The sequence below is a fragment of the Astatotilapia calliptera genome, chromosome 11, assembly GCF_900246225.1.
Source record: "Astatotilapia calliptera chromosome 11, fAstCal1.2, whole genome shotgun sequence".
Classification (NCBI taxonomy): Eukaryota; Metazoa; Chordata; class Actinopteri; order Cichliformes; family Cichlidae; genus Astatotilapia; species Astatotilapia calliptera.
This window is the reverse complement of record NC_039312.1, coordinates 23,879,544-23,897,948: the sequence shown is the minus strand read 5'-3', so window position 1 is coordinate 23,897,948 and position 18,405 is coordinate 23,879,544. Positions and strand designations below refer to the sequence as shown.

Sequence of the window (18,405 nt, the reverse complement as noted above, 5' to 3'; positions counted from 1 at the left end):
TTTCTGCTGTGTTTCACTTGCATCTATTTGAAAGACTGAGTGTAAACACAAAAAATATTTTATTTTATGTGCTGGAATGTGCAGAAAATGGGTTTAAATGTTAAACAAATTTCTTCCAGTCAGAGAATGTTGCATATTATTTAATCTTTGCTTGATGCATAAAGTTAAAAGATTAAAACTAATAATAGAAGATTTAAAAAGAGACTTTTGGGATGATGGATTATGCAGAAAAAGTAGAATTGGGCTGAAAGATCTATCGCTTTATCACCTATTCAGGTTCTAAATCGTGTCTTTAAAAAGTAACGAAATAACGAAGTAACTAAGTAATTAATTACTTTTGAAAATAAGTAATCAGTATAGTAATGGGATTACTTTTGGGGGAAGTAATCAGTAATTAGTTACTGATTACTTTTTTCAGGTAACTTGACCAACACTGCTGCTGTGATGGGTCATTGGAGCCTAATTGCCAAAATAGATCAATTAATTTCTGTCTGACAATAAATCCTGTTGAATTCTGTAACTAGCTGTTACAGTACAGAAGGAAAGCTTAATGTGACTGAACAGAATCTGACACAAACATTTAGTAGAAAGGTTTGTTAATGATTAACAAGTTCGTGAAGTTTAACCTTTCAGAATAACAACATGACTTCCTTATTGAATGAACATTCATGTACCGGTATTAGCAAAGGAAAAGGCAAAGAGAGGAGGACTGCTTTAGAAATGGGAACATTTTCTAATACACTTGTGATATACTTCTTCATTTTTGGGTCCATCTCAGGTGAGCTCTCACTGCTTGATGTGGCAGAAAAAAACTGTCTGCTCACACTGACTTTAAAGTTTTATTTTAATCATGTGTAACCTGAATATTATAAACAGAAATTGTTTTTTCATGCTCAGATAACATGGAGCAGAGAAGAAGCAGGTTTGTACAAAAGTATTTTAAATGAGAGTAGGAGAGCAGTGCCATGATCCTTATAATTCTCTCAGGGCTTCTCTAGGAATGCTTAGTTTTCCTCGTCCTTTGTGTCGTTGTTCATTGATCGTTAATTGTTCATCATGCGACTTTAACTCTCTTAACTCCTCTAATTTGTTCTTCATGAATATAGAGAGAGAAGAGTGGAAACAAAAGACATTTAAAAGAAAGTTGAGTGCTTCCTTCTGAATCTCAGTTTAAATCTATTCCAATTAAACCCTATAGTTCTTGTCTCCTTTCTCCTCTGGATGCAGGACTTGGGACACCTTTCTCAAGACTGATTTCAGATGTAGGACAGAGGAGACAGGAGAAATATGGGAAGCCTTTGATCAGGTTGCTTCAGCTGGCTCCCCTGTTGGCTACCTGTTTCTAGATTATGTTGTATGTGAATCTGTCAGTGTCAGTGTTTTTTTCTTGATTTAACCTGCTGTGTGTGCTTCTTTTTCTTTTCTATTTTTCAATGAAACCTATAATGAAAATAACTTTAACTTTTCAGACGTGCTTTATTGTTTACTGATCAATTAAACTGTTTGAAGGTTTTGGTTTTTTTATGTGACTGGTGCAGGAATATGTTACTGCATATGGTTTGTTTTCTGTTGATCAATTAAACTGTGTGGCATAATCGGAAAAACATCCTGTGACTGGACATCAACGTTTTTATATCAACATTTCAAGTTTTACATCTTGCACTAACACAGTTGCACCACATGAGGGAGGCATCCTGCAAGTTTTCTGGTACATCAGATTACAAAAAAAACCATTTTTTAAAATCTACGACTCTCTTTGCGCATGAAACTGAAAATGCATCTTGTTAAGTAGAGTTTCATTCACCATACTGAGCCAGTAGATTTTTGGTCAGTTTGATAGTTGAACATTACTAACTGCACACTCCAGGATATTTAATTAATGGCTTTGTTACTACAGCTTCTTGTTGTCTTTGTGGCATTTGCAAGTAAGTCTCAAAATTAAGATGTTCAGCAGAACTTATGGTCTCGTTACAAAAAGTCATTTTTTTCCTTTGGTTGTTCGCCAAGGGCTTAGAATAGCAGAAAGTCACCATAAGCAACAGCTGGTTAACTGTTTTAATAACCACGCGATTATTGAGCGAGTTCCTGAAACTCGATCAGAATTATGTGCAGTATTATCTGGAAAAGCAGACATTAGACTTTAATGAAAATAACTCAAACTCTTCAGACCTGCCATATTTCATTCTAATCTTTACATATTGCACAACTGTTTTATATGTTTGAGTAACAACAGCACTTTTCTATTCTTCTCCCGCAGGTTTCACTGAAGGAGTTGGTGTGTTGCCTGATGATCGTCTGAATGCAGCTGTAGGAGGAACAATGATATTCACTACAACAATGTCTCCAACAGAGAAACCGTTTTCATCTGTGAACTGGAGTTTTAATGTATCTACACCTATAATAATATTCGTAATTAACGCAGAAAACATTATTGGACCTGAATATGAAGGCAGGATCACCTTCTTCCCATCTACTGCGTCTTTGGAGCTCAGGAGTCTCACTCTGGATGACACTGGAGAATACACTGTTAATGCTGTACACGATGGAACACTCCTGAATGGACGTACTACTCTGGTGATACATGGTGAGCAGATGTAGAAATTCAACAGCTTAAGTGTTTTTGCAATATTTAAGCAAGTTTACAATATATTGAACATGTAAAAATACCTGTAATGATTAGTACATATCTGTTACATCTCTACTCACTGCAGTAATGCATTCTTGTAATAACTCGTCTTATTCTTAAGACTGTGATATTAAAGACTTTAAAAAGTGGCTGAAAGAAACTGAATGGTTTATTTATTTTATTGACCCCCATACGATAAAGAACGAGCTGAGAACTCAATTAATCTCATTGATTCTGTTCAGAATAGTCACTTAAAGGGAGTTGATATCGTCAGTTATGTGAATTCAAGTATTTGAAGCATTTGGTTGGTACAGTACTTCTTTTAAGGTTTAATTATAAATATATTGTTTCTATTTTAAGTTTCGCTGGAATCAGATTTTTTGTAATTTTAATGCTTATTTTCTATTGTTGATGCCAAAAAATACAACTACTTTTTTTTTTTTGTTTTTTCACAGAGAAAGTCTCCAGTGTGTTGGTAAATTCCAGCAGCACAGACTTGGTTGAGTTCAGTGGTTCTGTCTCTCTGTCCTGCTCTGCCTCTGGACCCTCTCTCTCTTTCCTCTGGTTGAACGGCAGCTCTGAGGTTACAGCAAGTGACAGAGTTCAGCTCACTGATGGAGGCTCCAGTCTGACTATAATCACTGTGACCCGCTTTGACCAGGGACCATTCAGGTGTCGTGTGTCCAATCCTGTCAGTACTGTTATCAGTGATCCAGTAAACCTCTCCATCAGCTGTGAGTTACTAAAGTAAATGTTCAGTAATTTATCTGAAAACATCTGCACACAAGCATCAGGGTGTTTAGATATCATTTTAGATTTCAGAACATTAGATATGTCCGATAAGCTGAATAAAAGATGGATGAGATCTTTTTTCTGTGAATTGTGAATAATTGTGAATTGTGAATAATTTTACGATTTCACAAGAGAAACTGAATGTAACATACTTTTACATTTTTCATCCACCCAACGTAACTTTTCTATGTCCCCTCTACATTTAGATGGTCCAGAAAATATGGATTTGATCTCATCTCCTCCACAAGGATACTTTGCTGTGGGGTCAGACATCAGCCTCACCTGCTCAGTTGGATCCAGACCTCCTGCCCACTTTAAGTGGTTTCTGAATGGAGATCAGCTGCCTGATACTGGATCAGAGCTCAGACTGATGGATGTTCAGATGAGTCAGAGTGGAAACTACAGCTGTCAGGCCTTTAACAGCAAAACTCTGAGATCTCAAACATCTCAGCCTTCAGCCATCACTGTGCTGGGTGAGCCAAATTTATTGTTAAAAAATGTAAGATTCATGCATTCTTTGCTCTCTGGATTCTCAGCCACATGTTAAATAAATTCTTCTTTGTTTAACATGTGGCTGTTATGATAACAACGTTGGTTATGATTTCATTACATATTGTGAGCTTTATGCGATTAGCCTAACATTATCACAATTTGTACAAGCCGGCAAAAAAGTCTTCAGTTCATTTCTGACATGCTAACAAGTAGTAAACATTATTCGGTTCATTTATGGTTTCAGGTTGAAAGAATGGCATTTTTGAGGGTATTTTTTTATTTGCAATTAAGTAAAGCATGAATAAATTGTTATCCACTTGTTTTAAATATATATTTAATCACCATGGGATAATTGCTCATTGGAGATTAATAATGAGTTAATAGGAACACTAGGTAATTTTAATAGCTTTGGGAGTCATCATTGCTACGACATAGTTAAGCTAAAGAACCATATCATCAGAATGTTCATAATATTAAAAATAATAGTATTTAGCACTACTTACCGTTACATTTTTTGAGAGAGGATCATACAGGTATGTTCTGTCTTGTCTGCATCACCAGCAAGCAGATAAAACTCTCTTATCTCTTAGTTTCTAACCTGTATGTAAAGAATTGTATGTGCATTTTCTTTCTCAAAAATCTGTCTCCTGGCAAACAGAGAAAATATCAGGTGCTTCAATCTTGCTTAAATCTTCAACAAACCTGCCAGCTGAGGGGACCTCTGTCAACTTAACCTGTGAGGCTTCCGGCTCAGTCTTTACCAGAAACTGGATGAAGGATGGCTCCAAACTGACCCTGACTGACAACATGACCCTTTCTGACAATAACAGAGTGTTGACCTTTAACAGTGTGAAGAGGAAAGATGAAGGAGAATATTTTTGTAATATCAGCAACCCTGTCAGCAGTGATGGAGTTAAATATGTTCTGATTGTTAACTGTAAGTAACATGCTGTTCAGTTCACACTAACTGTTCACACGTATGGTTATATAATATTGAGGTACAATATTGGCACTACTGACAATATATTTAATCAATCATTGCAATTGTTTTTTTTTTTAATTTAATGCAATGAACACATTTATTGTGTGTATTACTTTATTAGGTGTCCTTCAGATGGACCAGAACATTTTCAAATTGAAGTTCCAAAAAATATCCATATCAATATTAAAGACACCTTAAATTTGACTTCTATCCAACTGTTCATGTTCATCTAGTTTTAATAGTGTTCGGTCCTTTGGGGAAAGCCAGCCAAGTGACATAATCTCTCCAGTGAGTCCTGGAGTCATCCTATTCAAATGCTTATTTATTTCAATGCTTATTTCTGCTATCATAGATGTTGTCAGAATCCCTTACGCAGGATCACTGTAACATACAAACTGCAGTAAGGTGTAAATTTACAGAGGGGTTAAATTTGACCTGCTCTTCTAAATCCACACAATCTTCCAGATCTACCTCATTCTTTATTTCAATTCAATTTATTTATATAGCACTCGTCACAGGATATAAACCACAAAGTGCTTCACAATAATATAAGAACAGATATACATATAAAACAGCCCAATCAAACATTCAGCACAAATCTAATTAAAAGAATCTTGAGCTACTTTTTGAAAGAATAAATACAATCAAGGTTATGCGATGATGGAGGGAGAGGATTCCACAACCTGCGGGCCGCCGCTCTAAAAGGTCTATCTCCTCTGGTCTTAAAACGTGTTCATGGGACTACCGTGGGGTTCTAAAAGATCAGAAATGTAGGCAGGGGCATCACAATTCAAAGCTTTAAAAGTCAGTACCAAGATTTTAAAATGAATTCTAAAATGTACTGGAAGCCAGTGTAATGAACGTAAAACTTGTGTAACATGCTCTCTTTTTCGTGTCTTAGTTAAAAGCCTTGCAGCAGCATTCTGGACTAACTGGAGACGGTCAAGATTCCTTTTGCTCAAACAAAGAAAAAGACTGTTACAATAATCTAAGCAAGATGAAATAAAAGCATGAATAACTATTTCTAACTCAGATTTAGACAACAAAGTTCACAGTTGGGAGATATTTCTGAGCTGAAAAAGGCAATTCCTAATTAACTCATTCACTGCCATTGACGTCTATAGACGTCAATGGCAGTGAATGAGTCAATGGGTTTAACTCATTCACTGCCAATGGCTGGCAGTGAATGAGTTAACTGTCGAGAGTGTTGTTGGCAGAATCAAAAATGGGGCAGATAATTACCAATTTGGGTGACTACATAAAAATAGAGGTTTTTAAGCATCACTCGCTCTTTTCTAAGAGAGTGAAGCACATTTCTCAAAGATGGATTAATGTAACTGAGAGAGCATCATCATCAGCATTGTATGGATTTGATGTGAAAGGTAACTGTGTGCTCTGATACTCTTGGATTTTGCAGTGTGCCTATAGTTTTAATATTTTCCATGAACTAAATTTTGGAAATGTATCCTAACACTTAACTACCCTTTATCAAAACATTAATCTTCAGCAAAATATTTGCTGAAACTACACAGTGCATTCATCATTTTGACAAATACAAGTGCTCTCCAGACAAAGACAGCAATGTACTGACCAAAAGTCCTCTGAAACCTGTTCAATTATGAAATCAAACAAAGAGAGAAATTATTGGAGAGTTTTGAGATGGTGAGACAACTTTGTGTCATCTTTATTTTATCTCTATTTGAACTTCCCCAGATCAATCATCAGAATGTGCTGCAGGTTGTATCGCTGGGATTGTAATCGCATGTTTTGCCATCGTTGCTGTTGCTTGTGGTGTAGGATACTACTTTTATAGGCAAAGGTAGGTGGATCATTTCTTAATGATCTTATTAGTCTCTGAATCTGTGTACTCAATCCACTTCTAAACACATAAGCAAAAGCATATGCTTGTGCTTAACTTAGCAATGTTATGTGTAATTAATTTAACATCATATCATTTCATGAAATAACCACAGAGGTGCAAGTATTTCAGTGCACTGTTTGTTTGAACAAACAAGTCTTTATCATTTATCATTAAGATTGGCTTTAAACAAATATAAATGTTTAGTGTTACAGTTTTGTGTAACTTTGTGGAAAGACTTTGATAATGCTTCATTTATTATATTTAGAACCAACAAAAATCCACAGACACATAATACAGGTGAGTAATATTTTTAATATACATTTAAAATATTGGGGGCGATCGTGGCTCAAGATGTGGGAGCCAAGTTAAGATAGTTCATATGTTTTAGTATTTATATTTCGCTGTTGTTAAGCTTGTGTGTGTAATTAATAATTTTAGGAAATAGATGCATGTTTATGGTGGAACTAGGTTATGTAGTACCATGAATACATGTGCCTTAAAGACTCGTGTTTATAGTAAAATCCGGGCATCACGGATGTATGCAAATTAGTGCATGCGGTGCGGGAGGGGAGAGAGAGAGAGAAAAGGAGTTAACACGGCATAAGCTATACGGGGCAGCAGGGTAGAACAGAGCCACACGGTTTTCCTACCGTAGTAGGTTATTTTGTTGAGGACAAGTTAAACCTGACCACTCCTGTAAGATGCAAAACCGTGGAATAAATTTTTTGTTACATCTTTTCACATCGGAGTCCCGTGGAGTTCTTTTTCCTCTTCAAACTGACGTACGCGAGTGAATCACGGGAAAACTGGTCTCACGGCTTACACATTTGTAGGAAAACCTGCTCGTTGTGGAGTAATTGACGCGACTAAAGAAGCAAAAAACCTGAGCTGCTGCAGCGACAACAAACGTGAGTAAGTGGAGCTAATTCACGAGGAAAAATTGCTGAGTCATGGTGGATGCTGAACTGTGTGGTAGCCAACCTGCATGATTTTTAGATGATAAAATAAGGATTTTGGTGTTGCTATTCGGGAAATTAATAGCATGAACAACGAAGAAGAAGACACAGTAGCAGAATTGGAAGCTAGGGCGGTGAAAATCACACCTAAAGCTATGGAGAAAAGGCTGCAACGTGTTATCAATTTACAGAAGGCCAAGCTAGCCAAATTAACAGGCACAGTGAAACAAGTGCGCCAGCTGATGGAAAATGAATGTGATACCAGCCTAACAGAAGTAACACAGTTAATGAAGGATTTTAATGAGCGGTTTGTAGAGTTTTGTGGTTTGAACACAAATGTTAAAGAGGTGCTCCAGCAAACGCCGGAGGAGGATTTAACTAAAGACCAGGAAAAATGGTTTAAACCTAAGGCTGATTCCTTTAAGGCTTTTGCTGAGACAGCTTCGGCTTGGATTGACAAGATGGCCATGCGCGCTGGGGAGACTGAAAAATGCAATGAAGATGTGGATCCATCTGACAGCATATCTAATGTATCTGTCTCAAAACACAGTGATAAGGCATTGTCAGAACGCGGCTCCTGCGCTTCGTCATCGGTGTCGTCCACACGCATGAAGGCAGAGGTGGAGCGAGCTACCTTATTGATTAAGGCATCGTCTTTAAGACAGAAACGCTTGCTGGAGGAAAGGGAGGCTAAGCTCCAAGCTGAAAAGGAGGAGCTAGAAATACAAACAGCTCTTGCAGCAAATGAGGCAAAGATCAAGATCTTATCGGAATACGAAAGTCGTGCATCCAAGGCATCCAGTCGCGTATCCACTCGGGATGGAATGAACTCCTACGTGGCATCGCATAAGGTTGGAGATTTATTTACTTCACAGCAGTCAAATAGCCCATCCCCCACACGAGAAAGACAAGCGCAGAAGAAGAACATTCTCCAAAACGCACAGCAAACACACACTGTTACCTCCCAGCCATCGCAGACACCAAGTGCTCTACAGGATGTGGTCGAAGCGCTAACTAAGCAACAGAAGTTAGCTACGTTGCCCCCGCAGAACATTTCTGTGTTTAAAGGGGACCCATTAGAGTATCGGCTGTTCATGCGAGCTTTTGAACATGGTGTGGAGGACAGAACAGAGAGCGACAAGGATCGATTGTACTACATGGAACAATACACAAGTGGGCAACCACGAGAATTGATACGGAGTTGTCTTCATATGGAACATACACATGGATATCAAATGGCTAAGAGACTGTTAGAAGAGCACTTTGGAAATGCCTACAAGATATCAGTGGCATACATTCACAAGGCTCTTAACTGGCCAACCATCAAGTCAGATGATGGAGAGGCTCTGCATGCTTTCGGCCTCTATCTTACTGGATGTCATAATGCAATGATGGATGTGGAGTACATGGAGGAGTTGGATAACACGGCCAACATGCGTGCTATCGTTTCCAAGCTTCCGTACAAGCTGAGAGAAAGGTGGAGAACATATGCTTGTGGGGTCTTAGACAAGGCAAAACACAGAGTCACGTTTGCAGATCTGGCGGAGTTTGTCAATAAGCAGGCCAAAGAAGTTTTGCATCCATTGTTCGGTGATATAAAGGACAGCACATTAAAGGTCCAAGTTAGAGGGCAAGTGGATGAGAGGTTGCAAAGGAGAAGTGGAAACAGAAAAGGATTCACTGCAGCTGCAACTATCACCACTACACAGGACGTACCCTCTAAAGAAAGGAACAAGGTCAGCGGGAAGCAAGTGTGTGCATTTTCCAAACCCTGTCTTTTCTGTCGTGGTGAAGAGCACACCATGGAACAGTGCAAGAGGATGAAGAAGTCACTTCATAAGGAAAAGATTGACTTCATGCGAACTAAAGGACTATGCTTCAGCTGTCTTAAGCAGGGACACATGAGTGGTTCGTACCAAGAAAAGGCAAGTTGTCAGGTTTGTGCACAACCGCACCCCACAGTGTTACACATGAAGACTAAGCCCAGTGCTACAAGCAAAAGGGTAGCTTCTGAAGTGGAATCATTAGAAAGAGAAGACCAAACAGAGTCAATCGTGAATGGATTTGTTGAAATGGAAGCACCTGCTCACGCTGCAGAGAAAAAAAGAGCACATTTTGGCAATAGTTCCAGTACAAGTGAAACCTAAAAGAGGACAAAAGGTGACACACACTTATGCTTTTCTGGACCCTGGCAGTACTGCCTGCTTTTGTACTGAAGAGTTAATGCATGAGCTTAACTTGTCTGGCAGGAAGACAAACATTTTGCTGAAAACAATGGGAGAGGAAAAGGTCGTCGGTAGCCACGTTGTGTCTGGGTTGGAAATAAGCAGCTTAGACAGCAATGACTTCTTTGAGTTGCCAGAAATGTACAGTCACAGTGACATTCCTGCGTCTGCCGACAATGCTCCTTCTCAAGACTACGTGAACAGGTGGACCTACCTTCAGCAGGTGTCTATACCTAGGATTGAAGCAAAGATTGGACTGCTAATCGGGGCTAATCCACCTAAAGCTGTTGAACCTTGGCAAGTTATAGCCAGCGAGAATGGCGGTCCATATGCTGTGAAGACAAGGCTCTGTTGGACCATCAGCGAACCCCTCCAAGGAAGCAGTTCACAAAGGGCATCATGCGGACTGATTCAGGTTGCAGCAAATCGAATATCAGTTAGCAAACTGGATGAACTCTGGGACCAGCAGTTTAAAAGTGACTTCCCTGAGCGTGAAAGAAACGAGAAACAAGAAATGTCAAGAGAGGATTTGCAGTTTCTGGAGATAGCGACAGAGTCAGCTACTATTGTGGACGGACATTACAGCATCGCTCTGTCATTGCGGAACAAGCGCATTAAGATGCCCAACAACCGCAAAGTGGCTGAGCAACGTGCGTTACACCTAAAGCGGAAGTTGGAGAGGAATACTTCATTCCACGCAGAGTACTCGGCTTTCATGAGTAACGTCATAACCAACGGTTACGCAGTGAAAGTGCCAGAACAGGACCTTGATCGTGACGATGGAAAGGTTTGGTACCTACCGCACCACGGAGTTTACCATCCCAAGAAACACAAGCTTCGTACAGAGGCACCACCTTAAATGACCAGCTGTTACAAGGACCAAATCTTACCAGTACCCTTCTGGGGGTAATTATCCGGTTCAGACAAGAAGAAGTGGTCATCATGGCAGATGTGGAAGCAATGTTCCACCAAGTAAAGGTGCCTGATGAGGATTCTGACCTTCTTTGGTTCCTGTGGTGGACATCTGGTGACATTACTCAGAATATGGTGGAGTACAAGATGGCGGTTCACATTTTCGGTGCAACTTCGTCACCAAGCTGCGCCAGCTTTGCTCTGCGTAAATGTGCTGAAGACAACCGAGATCCAGCCAACAGCCAAGCGGTTGACATAGTCCTGCACAACTTCTATGTGGACGACTGTTTGAAGGCTGTGAGCTCAGAAGAGGAAGCCATACAGTTATACCACACTCTTAGAGCTGTATGTCAGAGGGGTGGATTCAGGCTCACAAAATGGATAAGCAATAGCAGAGCAGTTCTGTCTGCTATTCCAGAAGAAGAAAGGGCATCGGAGGTTAAAGATCTCGATCTGGATCAGGACACACTCCCCATTGAGAGAGCGCTGGGAGTCCAATGGTGTATTCAATCTGACAGCTTCAGGTTCAAGATTGTAATGCCAGACAAGGCACCCACTCGGAGAAACCTTCTGTCCACTGTGAGTTCTGTCTACGACCCACTGGGTATCTTGTCACCAGTCACGCTTCAAGCAAAGAAGATTCTGCAAGAGCTTTGCAGGAGAAAGATTGGCTGGGATGTCATCATACCTGCAGACCTAGCTCACAAGTGGCTCAAGTGGAAGACCCAGCTCCGCCAGCTAGGGAACATAAGCGTTCCAAGATGTTTTAAACCTGTGGGCTTTGGAGAGTCAGTATACAATCAGCTGCAACACTTTGCTGATGCCAGTGAAGAGGGCTACGGTACAGTAAGCTACTTGCTACAGAGGAACAGCCGTAACGAAGTCCACTGCGCATTCATGTTGGGAAAGGCAAGAGTGGCCCCACTTAAGCCCATTACAGTTCCCCGCATGGAACTTACCGCAGCAACCATGGCAGCACGCATAGACAGGGTTCTGACATCTGAATTGCAGCTTCCGCTCCAACCATCTGTATTTTGGTCAGATAGTACCACGGTACTCAAGTATATCAGAAATCAAACAAGTAGATTCCGTACCTTTGTTGCTAACCGTGTGGATGCCATCTTGAAATGCTCCAGTCCAGAGCAATGGAGGTATATCAACACCTCACTGAATCCTGCCGACTTTGCATCAAGGGGGCTCCGAGCAGAGAGCTTCATGCAATCCCACACATGGTTACAGGGGCCGGACTTTCTCACCAAACCTATGGAAGAGTGGCCAGAAGAGGTGCACCCAGTTGAAGGCCTGACTACAGATGACCCAGAGGTAAAGGTAGAGCTGGGCGATAGAACGATAACGATATGTATCGCGATATAACTTTTACTCGATAGAGAAATTAAGCTATCGCGATAGACCTAGCCGCTCTTGTCCTCTTAAAAAAAAAAAAAAAAAAAGGTTAGCCAATCCAAATTAAGTAGCGCAGAGCCGAACCAATCACAGCCGCAGCGTCACGTCGTGTGACTTGTTACGTACAGCACAAGTGCCAAGCCGCACGTGTGTTTGTTTGGGAAGCAGCCAGCGGGTAATGGAGCCAGCGCGTAATGGAGGAAATGAGTGTGCCGACTAGAAAAATCAACCGAGCGTGACCGAAGAGAAAACCGATGATGGTTCCAATGCCGGAGAGATTGTCGAACGGAAGAGCCATAGAAGTTCCGTAGTGTGAAGGTATTTCGGCTATTTCAAGTCTGACAAAAAACAGAGTAGCGTGCACTGTAAATTGTGCCGAAAGCAAGTCTGGAAATACAATAAACTGGTGCATGCGTCACACTGTGCGCCACGTTATTGTTTCGGTGAAATGAATTTCTACAATACTGTTACTGTTAATTCTACTCTCTGCAGTGTTTAAATGCTTACATATACACACAGTTACTGTCCGTCCACACATACGACTCGGTTCTGCTTCTATGCCGCAGCTTTGTTTACTTTTTCCCACCGAGGCTTCTAGACTTCTGATTGGCCAACATTTCTGCACGGTTAGGAATCTAGCGCCACCTGCTGCTTTGGCATGTTCATAGCAGTGTTTTCCTTCATTTCTGCCTTTATGTGTGGACGGGATTATTTTTTAAAACGAACACGGAAAATCTCCGTTTTCAAAAATACCCGTGTACGTGTGGACGTAGCCACAGTCTCTGACTGGAAGCGCTAATTCGTCATTCGGCTTTTGTCAGACTAAAGTAACTGTTAAAACTGTTTGAAAAGCTAAGCTATACAACAAGGAGAGATTGAGAATTTCCTTTTAGTTCTCAGTTTATTTGATATTGACAAAAGTTAGCCAGTTTTGTCTGTTCTTCTGTAAAACAAACTAAGATTTATTTTTAGAATTAATATTTTGTTTCTAAGTGGAATTGACAATTTAGTCTGTTTCGTTTGTTCTATTTTGAAACTTAAACGCTTTAGCGGCTGCCTTTTGTATAGTTTGCAATATTTGCCTTTATTTATCTGAAAAAGTCTCATGTTCCTTAAGTACATCTACCCTGTTGAACTTATTATGGGAAATAAATATTTAAATCAAAATAAGCTGCTGATTATTTCACATTTTACTTGTGAGCAACGGCACATTTAAATCTTACAAATATAGTTATTTGGCTTATATCGTGATAGATATCGTTATCGCCTGAAATGAAAAAAACATATCGTGATATGAAAAAATCTCATATCGCCCAGCTCTAGGTAAAGGGTAACCTGGTGTGTGCTAGTACAATCAAGGAATGTGAAGATGTAGTGCTGGAGTTCCTGCAGTACTTCTCATCCTGGTTTAAACTTAAAAGGGCAGTGGCATGGATGCTTAAAGTCAAGAGCATTCTGCTGCAATTGTGTCCCAAAAGGAAGGAGTTGTGTGCTGTTAAAACACAACCTGAAGTCGAGAGGGATATGGAAGGTTTCAAGGACAGCCTGTTTCAAGGGGACACCAACAAGCTAACGGTAGAGAACCTTGCGAAGGCTGAAGAAGCAATCATTCGCTACTGTCAGAGAAAGACATTTCCTAAGGAGATCAGCGCACTTTCTAAAGGTCAGGGGGTGAAGAGGACTAGTAGTCTTTTCAAACTGAGTCCAGTACTTGAACAAGGCATCCTTAGGGTCGGAGGGCGACTCAGCAGAGCAGCACTACCCGAGGAGGCTAAGCGGCCAGCAATCCTGAGCAAGGATCTTCACGTCACGAAGCTTATCCTCAGAGAAATACATGAGAACTTGGCTCATAGTGGTCGCAATCATGTTATCTCCAAGTTGAGAACAAAGTTTTGGGTACCCGGTGCCAACTCTGCAGTACGAAAAATACTCGCTAGGTGTATTGCCTGTTGGCGTGAGCATGGAATTGCAGGACAGCAGCAAATGGCCAACCTACCCCGAGACAGAGTTCTGCCAGATGACCCTCCATTTACTAACTGCGGAGTGGACTACTTTGGTCCGTTCGAGATCAAACGTGGTCGAAGTACGGTGAAGAGGTATGGAGTCATTTTCACCTGCCTAACTACTCGTGCAATACACTTGGAGATGGCAGCCTCGCTGGACACAGATTCCTTCATCCATGCTCTCCGTCGATTCATAGCCAGACGAGGCCAGATAAAGACCCTTCGTTCTCACAATGGAACTAACTTCATTGGTGCAGAGCGTGAACTTAAAAGAGCCATTGCTAAATGGAATGTGTCCAAAATTGAAGACCACCTAAAACAACAAGGCATTCAGTGGACGTTCAACCCTCCCTCAGGACCCCATCATGGAGGGGTCTGGGAGAGATTGATCAAGTCAGTGAAGAAAATCCTAAACGTTACCTTGAGGCTGCAGACACTGGATGAAGAGGGCCTGCATACACTTCTGTGTGAGGCGGAGGCCGTTATTAACAGTCGGCCAATAACCAAAGCGTCCAGTGATCCAAATGATCTGGAAGTACTCACTCCCAATCACCTGTTGCTGCTCAGGAACAAACCATCTCTTCCTCCCGGACTGTTCGACAGGCAAGATCTCTACGCAAGAAGAAGATGGAAGCAAGTGCAATACATGTCGGAAATATTCTGGAAACGATGGGCAAGGGAATATTTACCACAACTTCAAGAGAGGCAAAGGTGGACCCGTCCATCTCGCAACTTTTTGGTTGGAGACATTGTGCTTATTGTTGACGATACAGCCCCACGCAACTCTTGGATTACAGGGAAAGTAATCCATGCTATCTCAGACAAGGCAGGAATGGTGCGGCAGGTTAGGATCAAAACCAAGACGCGAGTGTACTGGACAGGCCCATTACGAAGATTTGCCTTCTGCAGGAATCGGACTGAAGTAATCAACTGCAGAGACTGAAGTTTGTGTACCTTGGCTCCACAAGTGTAATTTGGTAATTGTGTAATAGGGTCACAATTAGGGGCCGGTATGTGGGAGCCAAGTTAAGATAGTTCATATGTTTTAGTATTTATATTTCGCTGTTGTTAAGCTCGTGTGTGTAATTAATAATTTTAGGAAATAGATGCATGTTTATGGTGGAACTAGGTTATGTAGTACCATGAATACATGTGCCTTAAAGACTCGTGTTTATAGTAAAATCCGGGCATCACGGATGTATGCAAATTAGTGCATGCGGTGCGGGAGGGGAGAGAGAGAGAGAAAAGGAGTTAACACGGCATAAGCTATACGGGGCAGCAGGGTAGAACAGAGCCACACGGTTTTCCTACCGTAGTAGGTTATTTTGTTGAGGACAAGTTAAACCTGACCACTCCTGTAAGATGCAAAACCGTGGAATAAATTTTTTGTTACATCTTTTCACATCGGAGTCCCGTGGAGTTCTTTTTCCTCTTCAAACTGACGTACGCGAGTGAATCACGGGAAAACTGGTCTCACGGCTTACACACAAGAGTTGGCAGTTCGTCTTTTGCCGGTTTGAGCCCCGGTTGCCGGTTTGAGCCCTGGCTCCGACAGTCTCGGTTGTTGTGTCCTTGGGCAAGACACTTCACCCATTGCCTACTGGTGGTGGCCAGAGGGCCCGGTGGCACCAGTATCCGGCAGCCTCGCCTCTGTCAGTGCGCCCCAGGGTGGCTGTGGCTACAATGTAGCTTGCCATCACCAGTGTGTGAGTGGAATGACTGAATGTAGTGTAAAGCACTTTGGGGTCCATAGGGACTAAGTAAAGCGCTATACAAATACAGACTATTTAACTTTCACATTTTTAATAACAAAATAAAGAAAGTATAAATAAAATTACTGTATCAAAATCTTATTTTTTGACCAGGAGAACATGTGTATGAGAACACTTCCCCAAATGATAAGAAAAATTGAACTGTATTTCCATTTTAGGGTAAGTATTAAATTCACTGTTGTGCTTTATTAAGAAAGAATACTGTTATACATTATACTTATACAATAAGGAAAAGAGTGAAAGATTTTTTCTCTGTATAAAAATCTATCATTTTTCCAATAGTGCTGAAAGCCAATGCCTACTCGCATGCAGTTTATAGTGTTTGTCTGCTAGAAAAAAATGTCTATCTTTTCTTGTCCTGCAGATGAAACATTTGTGAAGTCTCTATCTGCTCCGGGAAGACAAAAGTTATTGTTTTTGTTAGTTTGTTGGTTATAATATTTTTTGGGGTCATTATAAAAATATTTTAACAGGACATATGAAAATTGTTTATAAATTATTTGCCTACAACAATAAATATGAAGTTTTTTTTAAGTTGCTATTATTTTGATATAGGTCTCTGACTGTAGCCTCTTATTGATCATTAAATGTAAAATAAATACACAGAGGTTGTAGCCCTTGCATCAGTTTATCACTCATAAATGTGGTCCTGTATGTTTTAATGGTGAACTCAATCTATATGTTGTAAAAATCTGGATGATTACAGAAAGCCTTCAAAGGTTTTGCAGGCCTTATGCTGTCTGAAGACACTGAGAAAAGCAGTACTGTCAAGTTTTACTGTGTGAGAGTGTGTTGGGGGGTAGGTGGGAGGTAGTAAAGAATTCAGTCTTCTGACAGCCTCATGAATGGAGCTATTCAAGAGTTTAGTGGAGTGGAGGAGAGATTAGGCCTTCTTGGCCACAGCAGCGCAGTAGATGTTCAGTTGGGTATGCTGGGAATGACTTCTCCTGTAATCTGCCATAATCTCTTTGGTGTCTTTGGTCTTTTCCACATTCATATATATATATATATATACAACAATACAGGTAGAAAAACTTTTTTTTCCAAATCAGGTAAACCCCTTAATTGTATTACCACTCTTAATGTTGTGTTGGCAGCAGCACTACTACACCAACCAAAAGAGGTTTCTCACAAACTCACAAATTAAGCAAGTGACCTGAAGGCCCAAAGATATAAAGGTCTAGATGACCTCTAATTTTCTGCTTTTAAATTCACCTGAAACTGAGGTTGTTTTACTCTAAATACCCTAAAAACTCATGAAAAAACATGGTGCCTAGCGAGATACTTACTTTGGATGGCATGGCCTTGGCCTCCAGGAGAGTTTTCTTTCTTGTTTTTGTACATCTCTAATAATGCATAACACATTCTGTACAAAAGAGTTTGAAAACTGGATTTAAAAAAACTATAATAAATGTAATGAACTTTTATACATTTAGGTCTTACTGATTACCAATGTTAGATTTGTATTGTTCATTGTCATTTATGCTTAGAAATATTTACTCATATATGCTTAGAAGTATATAATCATTTGTAGATTGAAAGAATGTCTCATCCTAGGAGGTCTGTAACAACTCTGTGTAGCATGAAGAGGGGGGTGCGTTCACTCCTCTACAGAGTGTTCTGGCATAGATCACACACCTCCTAGGAGAGGTCGTATCTTCTCTTGCTGATATATGGTATAGCAAACACACGTATATCTGTTTGAGTGTAGGAGCCTTTTGTTTAGATGGACCGCTAGACTCCTGGCACCAGCTTTGGGGAGTCTTCACAGGGTCATATCTTGACCCCACCCACACACACACACACACACACACGCACACACACACACATACTTACACAACGCACAGGCATGGTACTCTTTGTGTGTATGTAGACGTCTTATGTTAATGAACCTATGTATATTCATGTGAGCTCAATAAAAGATCAATGCTATGGGGGAATGGACGAGAGCGACTGGGGTCAAGCGAAGGAACGGCGCTTGTTGTAGTTCTCTCCCTCATGCATGAGTTACACGAAGAACTTTGCCTACTTGTGTCTGGCTTTTGCTGTGTAATTAAATTGTCTTGAAAGTTCCAGCGAATAGGTTCAAACGATAAAGACCAGGCTGGAGGCACCACAGAGTTTGGATACTCTGTAAACAAAGCTTAAACTAAGTTCTAAATTTAATATATGACATTATGGAGTCATTTTACCTGAATACATATTCAACATGATATCAGAGAAATGATTGAAACATTTTTTAGCAGTCTTTTACTGCAACGTCTAAGCTTTTTTCAAAACTTATAGTTCTACTTTGTGTTTTTAAGCTAAATATAATATAATACAAACCTTTGAAAAAGCCTCAACATAACATAATTTAGATGGACTTCAATGAAATATT

The 18,405-nt window shown here is 40.4% G+C and overlaps 2 protein-coding genes across 2 annotated transcripts; both read left to right on the top strand.

The window, feature by feature from the left end:
* Positions 1–1,879: 1,879 nt before the first annotated feature.
* LOC113032432 (carcinoembryonic antigen-related cell adhesion molecule 5-like) lies at positions 1,880–16,551 on the top strand. Its single transcript, XM_026185354.1, has 9 exons — positions 1,880–1,925; positions 2,258–2,584; positions 3,082–3,360; positions 3,625–3,891; positions 4,620–4,847; positions 6,606–6,711; positions 7,019–7,050; positions 16,119–16,184; positions 16,390–16,551. The coding sequence occupies exons 1-8, from the start codon at positions 1,880–1,882 to the stop codon at positions 16,163–16,165; spliced, it is 1,332 nt and encodes a 443-aa protein (XP_026041139.1). The 3' UTR covers positions 16,166–16,184; positions 16,390–16,551.
* Positions 10,866–15,750, top strand: LOC113032430 (uncharacterized). The gene is made up of 2 exons (XM_026185350.1): positions 10,866–12,169; positions 13,574–15,750. The coding sequence occupies exons 1-2, from the start codon at positions 10,877–10,879 to the stop codon at positions 15,194–15,196; spliced, it is 2,916 nt and encodes a 971-aa protein (XP_026041135.1). The 5' UTR covers positions 10,866–10,876; the 3' UTR covers positions 15,197–15,750.
* Positions 16,552–18,405: the final 1,854 nt, after the last annotated feature.